Here is an 11,163-nt window from a genome sequence, read left to right on the forward strand (position 1 = left end):
GTGGATGTGATGATTTAAACAACATTTGTTGAACATGGTTAGGGTGTTGAAGAAATGTAGACTAGTTTTTTTTTATATTAGAAAAGGTTTTATGCTTATTTTATTTTTCTAGTTCTCTTTCTTCTTCTTTTTCAACATATTTTTCCTTGCTTTCATTTTTTCTTCTCTCAATTTTTTTTTTGTTTCTCTTCAATGGTGGCTAGGGTTTTTTCTACACCCCCCTCATCTTTCTTAAAATTCCTATTCTATTTATAGTCAAAATTTTATCATTTTCTCCTAGTTATATAAAGAGCAAGTAAACAAATTTCACTTTGGTTTTTTTTCCCTCTTGATTTGTGTTTCACCCACCAATCTTCTTTTTTAATTTAATTTTAATTTTTTTTAATTTTTGGAATATTCAAAATTTTATGAAATGGGCATAGATTGACTAAAATGCATCAAAAACACCTTTGTTTTTTAAATTTTTTTCTTTTTTAGATTCTTGAAAATAATTTGGAAATAGGGGTCAAATTTTGGGAAATGACACTTCTTACGATTATGTTTAAAGTAGTTCACTTTAAACAGGGGTTAAAGTTTTTTTTTACGATGGTGGCAATATTTTAAAAATAATATCCATTTGAAGAAATTCACTCAAAATCATCTCTTTAACATAAATATCAAGAAAAAGAAGTTAAAACTCTTTAACTTGGCTTATAACAATACTTGAATTAACCATTTAATACTTGAATCAACAATTTTAAAGTTTAGAAAGTTGTCAAATGTGAGTTTTTTATATTCCCTTTAACACAAATATCAAGAAAAAGAAGTTAAAACTCTTTAAGTTGGCTTATAACAATACTTGAATCAACAATTTTAAAGTCTAAAAAGTTGTCAAATGTGAATTTTTTATATTAGCATCTTCAACTTTTATATTTTATATCTTCAACTTTTATATTTTATATCCAAAGCTTCAAACTTTTGATGAAACCATACATATTGTACAATCATACAATGAGTTGTCTAAATCATTCAAAATGCAACTCTTGCATATAAAATCATTATGATTTTATGCATTCCTGATTGTCGCAATAATAGGATTAAAATCTACATTAGACATCTTCAGCACATCTTTAGTCAAGAAATTTATTATGTTCGAAGTAATTAGATAGAATATCTTTTATCGTTACCTTTTAAAGTTAAAATCATTAAACTTTTCAAGTTTCTCATTAAGCACCATAAAAAATGATAGAGGAATCATTTCTAGCGAAATAATACTTGTCACAAAAGTAGTTGCATAATCATCAATCCCTTATGTAAAAGTCATAATTATTTTTGCTAAAAGAAACAGTAGCCAAATATATATTTTAATTAAAATTTGACTTAGAACTAGAAATCAAAATTATAAAATAAAAAAACCATTGTATAAAATTTATAAATAAAATAAAATAAGAAAATTATAGTATGAAATGTATAAAATAAATAATCATAGTGTATTAAACTAAATAAATAAGTTGATTTATCCTTGAGATTGTTAGGGAAATAGTTTAGAAAAATCAATTAAATACATTTGAAGGATAACAAAAACATATGAAAAAATATATCAACTAAAAGATAAGCACATATATCAAAAATAGTTTTAAGATTATAGAAATTCATATCAAAACCAATACAGAAGAAATTTATTGTTGATGATTATAACCTGTATCCTTAAAGCTAAATTGCTCGTCAGTAAATGCATACCATCTCAAGGCAACTTGCTTCTCAGGATTTTAACAACAATACCTCGTTAGGATACACATCCAATCAAGACCTACAAACTAGAAAAATTGCTCATACTTTGTTATCTATAACAACAAAACCTAAAGGAAGCAAATGAGGCAAAGAGAGAGCAAGAAATTTCTAATGTTTTTTCTCGTCTACTTCTGACTTTTAAAAAATTAAATAAATTAAATCCATCCACACCTCTTTATAGAAAGGGCTAGGGATAAAAAATTAATTAGAATTGATTCCTGATAATTCAATGAATTCACAGAATCAATAAAAACTCAATACAACTTGAAGATGGTGACCTATTCAAGAACGAGGTTCAGGAGAAGCCACATTAGGTGTAGGAAAATCTTAAGATCAGTTTTTTTATGGAAGGCTTTGCAAGCAGGCACCTATACTTGTAACATGGGTGCCAAAGAGGGAGAGGTGCAGCTGATCAGAATGGAAAAGGATGAGAGGCAGAAAACTTAGATGTGAGTGATGGAAGAGCATTGCCTGCAACTGGGGTCATGATTACCATCAGGCCACAGCAGCATATTGCACCTTGAAAATTGGCGATTCTCACTGCAAGACATTGTAGTAGAGAAACACAACAGCTCCTGTATTTCTGCCTGTAGTTTTGTTTATTTGGGATGGCATGAATCCCCAAAACGAGCAGGCACTGGGGCACTATATATTGCAATATATATTTTTAAGCGAGTACACAACTAATTATGAATAAGCAGAATCTATAAATAGAAAGGAATAGTCCCCTGGAAAATGAGAGCAAAACGATGAATATGTTACCACAGCTTCAGCCTGCTTCATCCACTGATATCTTTCAATGCACGACTTTCAGAAAACAGTTTCTAGGAAGAAAAAAAAAAAAAAGGCTCGGAGCCCACCGTTACATGGCCTCACACAATCAAATCAAAGATAAGACCATGATTTTCTCCCTCAATGACAAGGGTGGGTTAACAAAAACAAAAATCTTGTGGGGCAATAAACCTTTGTAGTGGCTATATTATTTTCAACTTTAAATATACTTGATTCACCGAAGTTGTAAAAACAGGAACACAAATTGGTCTTCTTATCTTGATTCCTCAACTAGCTGATGCTTTTACTGCTTTCTTTGCAGCATCATCCAAATCTTCTGCTGTGATTAGTGCCATTCCACTCTCCTGTGTATATTAATGATCAAGATAAAATTACCATCGCAGTTCAAATTGAACATCCAAGACTGAAGACAAATGAGTGTGTACATGATTAGATACCATAATCAAAATCCACATTTACCTTCAGAATTCTCTTTCCTTGGTCAACATTAGTGCCTTCAAGGCGTACAACCACTGGAACTTTTAGAGCAACCTTTTCAGAAAGGACCAAGAAAGTTAATGCCTTGCCAAATCAAATGAAATATTTAACAATATTATTCAAAGGTAGGAACTTCTAGCTTTTTTTTTTTTCCTTTTATTTTTGTGAATTGACCACGCTTACAATCTATCTGTCATAAAACTCTACACAGCAGTAATTGTGCTGATGTGGCACAAAGAAGCTAGAATGAACTCAGTAGTAATTGCTTTGATTAAAACCTGAACATAATTTGATGAGGAACTCACCTGTTTGGCAGCATTGACAATTCCACTTGCTATCACATCACATTTCATTATTCCTCCAAATATATTCACCAAAATTGCCTTTACTTTGTCATCAGAAGTCAATATCTTAAATGCCTCAACCACCTGACTCATAAAATTGCTTTCTTAGAGAAGCATGATGATTTGAGCTTGCAGATAAATTTCCATCAGCAAAAATATAAAGGATAAAAACATGGACATATGATGACAGCAGTAGGGACTACCTCAGACAAATTGGCAAGGAGAGAGGCCAATGAATAATTAAAGAAGTAAAAGCAAAATACTTCAAAATAGAACATATTACCTGTCCTTCAGAAGCATTCCCACCCACATCTAGAAAATTTGCAGGGGTTCCCCCATGCAGTTTAACTATATCCATTGTAGCCATTGCTAATCCTGCACCATTCACCATGCAACCAATTTCTCCATCCAAACCAATATAATTTAGATCTGCCATGGCAGCAGCCACCTATAGAAAGATAAAAAAGGAACCAAAAGATACAGCAATTAATGGAGCATTTCATCATCCTTACTTAGTTACAAAAGCTAACACAGAAGCATTTGTGCGCAATGTTTCAAAACAAGTCCACTCCACTACAACAAACTTAAGATGTAACATATGCCCCAAAGCCTTTCATCATTCTCCACATAACCAGTTAAGCTGCCCATGTAAGGGAAAAAATAAACATAGCACACCTCTCTAGGATCCTCCTGTGTTGGATCTCTGAGAGCAAATATCTCCTTTTGACGAAAAGCAGCATTATCATCAAAATTCAATTTAGCATCAGCAGCTACCAACTGCTTATCAGAAGTCTCTGCAATGGGATTGATCTGAGCAGAGAGGAAAGGGGTTCAAAATGAGATAAGCATATAGAAAAAGGAAATGCAAAACTAGCATTTTGGAGTCATTGAAAAAAAAGAAAGAAAAGAAATAAACACATGATTAGCAGAAATTCATGCTCACTTCCAGCAATGTGCAGTCGCACTCGCAGAAGAGTTTATATAATTTCTTCACTTGCTCAATTGAGTTATTTCTATCAGCAACCTTTGGAGCCAAGCCATCTACAACTTTTGCAGCATCTTCATCAGTAATTCCTTTAAATACATCAATAGGGACCTGTCAGAAGGCAGAAACAACAATGGATCAGTTATAAACAATTAAGCAATAAGTAATGAAGAAACTGCACAGATAGTCCTAGTTAAAACATTAGAAGAAGAAGAGGGATGACAAACCTTAATAATCAAGTCAGGAAATTTCTCGGCAAGGTCTTCAATGCTGGTTCCCCCCTTTTTACATGCAATGATAAGCTGGAAAACAAGATGTGTGTGAAAGCTTCTTTAATTAAGAACAAGTTTTCGCAAGTGCTTATAAGAAAGGACAAACTTACTGTCAGTGAATAGAAAAAAGAATTAATAAACCAAAGACAAAGCACAGATAATTGTATAAGTGAGAGAAACGTACTGGACCAGCTGAAGTACGATCCAGCATGATAGCAAAGTACATCTCATTGACAAGAGATAACTTTTCACATAGGTAAACCTGCAAAAGAAAAGGAAATTAACTGAACCTCAAAACAATCACTTATCTTTTCAAGGAAATATTGCTGGATGAAGATAACTGTACAACGAGAAATCAACTCCATTCTAGCCATTTTTCTTTTCTTGATTTGCAAAGTGAATATTAATATTAGTATTGCAGCCATCAATTAATGAAAATTAAATAACATAAGAAACAAGATATGGACATTTTATTAACTGCAATCAATGCACATTCTTCTCATCAACCAACAAGTTTTCCATGTTAAGCAAGCATCAATGAGTTAACCAACAATAATTGGCTCCAAGCCAACAAGAATTGGAAGACTAACGAAGTATAACCTTCTAGCCAGATTCATAATTTTCACTGTTTACAATACACACTGAGTCTAAAAAATGTAGCTAACAGTTCACAATCAGTCCATCTATGCCTAAAAATAGATGAGAGAGATCCTATATGAGTTGAATCTCATATGACAGTTGTGCATGACAGCAAACAGATCATTTTAACATGAAAAAAGATTGAAATACAAACACTGGTTTAATACGCGTAAAACATGAGGTATCCATAAAGCCAAACTTCTGAAGGATGCATATGGGCAGGACTAAAATGAACATCGCATATAATTAGAAGATAAATAACAAACACAAAATGTGAGATGCTTGAGAAATGAAGCTGAAATGCAATTGTAAAAGTAATACCATGAGCATTATTCTTCTATTAAGTAGAGTTCATCTTATCAAGGTATCTTAAATATTACAAGACAAATATCTCACTCAACATAATGATCAAATGAGATGATTGAAGTCTTTTTATTCCACATCCCCCTAGTTTTCCGGTAAAAAACTAAAGTGTCTCTTCAATCACAAGCATTTATTATTCTTTAACTCACTTCATTGTAAAATCATAACATACCCAAATCAAGTCTTAAAATCATCCAACCATACAAAGTAGGAGTTACTAACAGGCAACTGATATGCCATGAAAACAGCTAACCATGCACTAATTGATCAAAGACTATATGCAACAAATTAGTTCTATAAGGGCCCGTTGATGCCAAACCTTGCTGACAATTTTTCCCTGGGAACCAGTTTGTTTAGTAACAAGTATCTGACCAAGCATCTTTCCTGCATTATAAGAACTACACTTTCTCAATTATATAAAACAAAATAATTGGTATCCATCAAAGCAAACCAGGAGCTATGCCTTTCATTCAACAAAAAGACAAACAACAAAAGACAGAAAAATTTTAAATACCCCCCTCCCCCAACAAAAAAAGAAAAAAAGAAAAACTCTCCATCAAGTTGTTAAGGAAAGAGAGAAGCCAATCTTCATTACCAGCAGTTTCTTCAATCTTGTCAGCCTTAACAATGTGAACTCCACCCTGAAAACCATTCTTAAATTTTCCTAATCCACGTCCACCAGCCAGGACTTGACTCTTAACCACCAACTGCACCCGAGTCGAAGTTAGCATCAATTAGTTTCGCAGTAGCAACAAGATATAACAAAACTAATCTTTGAATGGTACATTATTAGAAAACTTAAATACAGAAAGAACAACCTAAATGTATTGCATTTATTGCCTCATTCCATAATTTAACGTAAAAACACTCGCAACTAATTTCCTCTTGTATTCCCCAACATTTCTTGGGAAATAAAAATTGAATCATTTGCAAATATTTGGAGCAATGCTGATTGTAATTACCTCGCTTTCGCCAGGAAATACATCTTGGATAGCCTTTTTAACCTCATCAAGAGAAGAGACAGCTACACCTTTCGGGACATTGACCCCATATTTGCCCATCAATTCAGCTCCCTATCAAAATAAAACAATAGCACAGCAGTAATAGTGCCATCAATCACCGCATCAGATCAAACAAATCTAGTATTCCAAACTGCTCAATATCTCAAACAAACGCATATTAAATAAATAAATAAATTCAACCTCACATTCAACAGCTTCACCGAAAGAATGAAAATAAGTAAAATAAAAGGAAAATAGAACTACATAATCTTTCAAATTAACAAACAAAAAAAAGCTTGCAGTTTGCTTTCAGTTTCTTGCGAATTATACTAAAAAAACAAAAAAGAATTACCGTGCAGAAAATCACAGATACATGGATCTAAATTACAGATTAGTTCGCACGGTGATGCATAAAGGAGAGGAGGAGAGGGAGAGGTGACCTGATATTCGTGGATGTTGAGGCGGCGGAGCTGTTGGTGCTGCCATTTGCCAGCGACGGACAGAGAGCAAGAAACGAGCTTGTTTAATAATCCTCTCATTATGCTTTCTCCAAAAACCCTAGACCGAGATTATGCAAGTGTTAGGGAGGGAGAGAGGGGGGATGGCTCGCCGGAATCTAAAAATAGTGATCGGGCCAGAGCAAAAGTGGGACTGGACGCGCCCTAGGTTTTTCACTTCGCCTTTATTTCCCTATGAGCCTTTTATTTTTATGAATTTATAAGCCTGTGTCCTTGATGTTATGATGATTATAGTTCTCTATTATTTTTCTACGTTAGGAGCATGCACTCTCTTTTAAGGCTTGGATCAGCTGGTATAATATTATCATAAGAGAGTTTTTTCCTAGAATAAAATTTCTTCATATTGATCCTAATGAAATAAATCTTTTTAATCATTGATAAATTATGAGAAAAACTCCTAGCTTTTCCACAGCTAGTAATGGATTGATTTTACCTGTAAAACAAATTTTATTATACTGAAGTCAACTTTTTAGTGAAAAGCAAGTAAAAAGATAAGAAATGGTGGTGTCTTTGTGCATATTGAGAGTTAGCCATTGAAGTTTTCTAAAAAAAATTCTCGTATGACTTATTTTTCACGGGTAGGGGGGCAATGTTATCATAACTCATCATGCAAGGCTAGTGTTGCCTTAACGACTGTTAAAGATTCTTAGCTCGTGAAACAAAAGGGCGAGCTTCGTTTGCTGTAGTCAAGCCCACTTGGAGTGTGTTTGATAGCTTCGTTTGCTGTAGTCAAGCCCACTTGAAGTGTGTTTGATAGTGTGATAGCGGTTGTTTTTTAAATAATTTTTTGTGTCGAAATGCATGCCAATAATATTTTTTTTATTTTTTAAAAATTATTTTTAACTTCGGCACATCAAAACGATCCAAAACGTACAAACCATATTAAATTTTAATAAAAATAAAAAATAAAATTTTTTTTGAATTTTTTGGGAACGCAAGTTCAATCACATTCCCAAACACTGCCTTGATTGGCTACGTTGTTGTTCAATAAAGAGTGCAGGTTTGAGAATAATGTTATTAGACTGGGAGGGTATTTTATAAATATAAAAAAATTATAGGATTGTGTGCAAAAAAAAATATAAAGGAAAGAAAAAAAAATTGGTAGAAAGAAAAAGATTATGTTAAGATCTAGGTTGACTCACTCAATCTCATACTAGGTTACTAGTCTTGGGCCTGACCTGTTATAACCCGAATCTTGGATCTATAATTGGCAATGCAGGAGTAATGTTGAAAGGACATCTCATCTACATTAGGGCTCAGAACGGATATATCAAAAGAATAAGTTATTTGAAAATGCGCAGCATTTTATATTCTTAAAAAAAATTATATTATTCAAAACTAATGAAACCAAATGATAGTTCAAAACCTCTTATCAGTAATTAAAGCAAAAACAATATTTTATAATACTCATTACATTGTCAAAATATAAACTTAATCAAAACAGAATAATATTGGAACGTCTAAGACATCGAATCAAAACTAAAAGGAAAATCTCTCGAAACAAACAAGGCATACCTACTAAAATTGAAAAAGCAGAAACACTTAACAAGTCTACATGCAACCAAAAACTAAAAACTTGAAATAATATCAAGAATGAAGAGTGAGTTCAACCAACTCAGTAAGGGAATAACATTTAATATACATTTTAGATATTAATAATTTGCAAGTTAATTTATCTTGATATACATGTACATATTAAACATATTATTATAAAGTAGAAGAATACATACAGAGATCAGATGACACCCAAATGTCATTACTGTGGGATGGTCAGTTTCCAAAAATTAATGTCTATCTCACTAGCTAGGTATACAGAATACTATATGCTAGGGCCAATCATTTTCGGTTCGATTCTGTTTTTATCAAAAAAGTAACCAGATCAAAATTAAAAAAAAAAACTAAAACTAGTTCAAATCAACCGATTTCAGTTCAGTTTGGTTTTTTAGGACAAAAACCAGTTCAAACTGGTTTGACTCGGTTTTTTCTAGTTTGACTCAGTTTTTTCTAGTTTTTTTTGTTCGGGTTCAATTTGGTTTTTTTGGTTTTAGGCTTAAAAAACCAAAATCGAATTGGTCAATTTTTTCAAAATTTTAATCGGTTTAATAAAAAAAATTTCACGGTTTGGTTTTTTCGGCTTTTTTTTGTTTTATTAGTTTAATCAATTTTTTGGTTTTTTTGTCCACCTTTAATATATGAACATAGGCTAACTACTCTTCTCTATTAACATGGAGTTATTGTCAACTCCTATATAATGTATATCCTATTAAATAGAATTTAGTTTGACAAATTGCGAGTGCAAATTCAAGAATAAATGAGTACTCGAAAAATAAAGCAACATATATAAATATTTAAGAAATTAACTAGCTATACTCATTGTATAATCAACATACATATTTATTTATAATATATGCATATTAAAGATTATCTCACTCACTCGAAAAAATATAGAACTAAAAAGAATGTCAAATGAAAGACCTGAAAATCCTATCGAGGATCATTAGGAGAACCTACAACAATATACAAAATATACTAAAAAAACAACTCAAAACAACACAAATAAAAGATCTCAATGCATAAAATAAAATCAAGTTTAGTCTGCTAAGTTTAGGGACTAAAACAATAATTTTCTAAAATAGAGACCAAAATGTAATTTTACTAAAATTAGAGGACCAAAATGTAAATACATAACCATACTGAAATTCCACCTGTAAACCATCCTCAATTCTTTATAGAATGAACAAAGGACCGAACTATAATTTTTATAAAGTTTACGGACTAAAATATAAATTTCTAAAATTAAGGGACCAAACTAAAAATATTTCAAATCAATTATCAAACTGAAATTCTTCATCCTTAACCTCGTAACAAAACTATCCAGAATCTCAAAATACATTTAGGGGTCAAATCATAATTTTTTCAAAGTTTAAGGACTAAACTAAAATTTTCATAGATCAACAACCAAAATAAAATTTGATCATCTATAACCTCAAGACCATTTTGTCCTGATTTTCTAGCAAGGTTGAAATGAATTTCCTAACCTATAAAAATCAATTTAAACAAATCAACTTATAGATTTTTATTTCTAACATCATACTCAAAATCAATCACTTAACATTAAACATCTAATAATCATGAATCAATTTTAATAACATGAACTTCAAACTCTTATAAACCCTAATCTCTTATTTAATCATTTCATAAATAAACCATAATCGAAAGTAATATGAGAGAGAATGACTTACTTTCTACTTCCACCTTTCTTAAATCCAAAACTCAAGATAAAAAACTAAAATATTTGGTTTAATGAGGAAAGGGTTATGACGACCATGAAAATTAAAAAAGAGAAAAGTACTTTCTTTACAACTTTTTCATATATACCTAGGTTAACTTAAGTTGAGTTTTGACTAACTTAGGCTTGGATTTGGGTCAAAATTTTGGTTCTTACATGACCCATGGTACGATAGTGCCCCATTTGCCTTAGGCAGCCTAGAGAAAGCTTGCCTCTAGCTCATTCTAAGTAAGTGGGTCACTACCTCGTCCTAAGTCAAGTCCAAATTAAAGAAAGCCCTTTAGCTAAAGCCACACACACACACGCATAGCATGCCACAATCATTCTTAATACTTTATATAGGGAATGGCTTTTAAATGTGAGCTGTAAGGTGAAGATAAAAACGAAGTCAAGCATTCATGACATTTGCTAGAAAATGAAATACGTTACAAACCTAGGTATGTGATCACACTAACAAAAACACTCATACAGAGATGCCTCAATCAGTGGCAACCTATATGGAAAGTGGTAGATTCGGTAAACAATATATATAATGGTTTGTATGGATATTGGGTTCATGTTTGGTGTCGTACATGTGAGGCGTCACAGTGATCGTCCACTGACACGACTAAAAGATTGATGTCTTCTCTCAAGTGCAAGAGTGTCGAATTAATAAATAACCCGGTAAGACCGGGGTCGAACCACAGGGAGGTTAATTGTACAAATTATAAACA

General features: G+C 32.2%; 1 protein-coding gene across 1 annotated transcript; it reads right to left on the minus strand.

Moving 5' to 3' along the window:
* Positions 1 to 2,433: 2,433 nt before the first annotated feature.
* On the minus strand, positions 2,434 to 7,349 carry LOC105115284 (succinyl-CoA ligase [ADP-forming] subunit beta, mitochondrial). Its single transcript, XM_011012124.1, has 12 exons — positions 7,084 to 7,349; positions 6,605 to 6,715; positions 6,238 to 6,349; positions 5,962 to 6,026; positions 4,825 to 4,902; positions 4,596 to 4,670; positions 4,327 to 4,479; positions 4,059 to 4,193; positions 3,667 to 3,831; positions 3,345 to 3,467; positions 3,022 to 3,093; positions 2,434 to 2,906 (listed from the first exon to the last, which is right to left on the minus strand). The coding sequence occupies exons 1-12, from the start codon at positions 7,180 to 7,182 to the stop codon at positions 2,829 to 2,831; spliced, it is 1,266 nt and encodes a 421-aa protein (XP_011010426.1). The 5' UTR covers positions 7,183 to 7,349; the 3' UTR covers positions 2,434 to 2,828.
* Between the last annotated feature and the right edge of the window lie 3,814 nt (positions 7,350 to 11,163).

Source organism: Populus euphratica, unplaced genomic scaffold (assembly GCF_000495115.2).
Source record: "Populus euphratica unplaced genomic scaffold, PopEup_1.0 scaffold960.1, whole genome shotgun sequence".
Lineage (NCBI taxonomy): Eukaryota > Viridiplantae > Streptophyta > Magnoliopsida > Malpighiales > Salicaceae > Populus > Populus euphratica.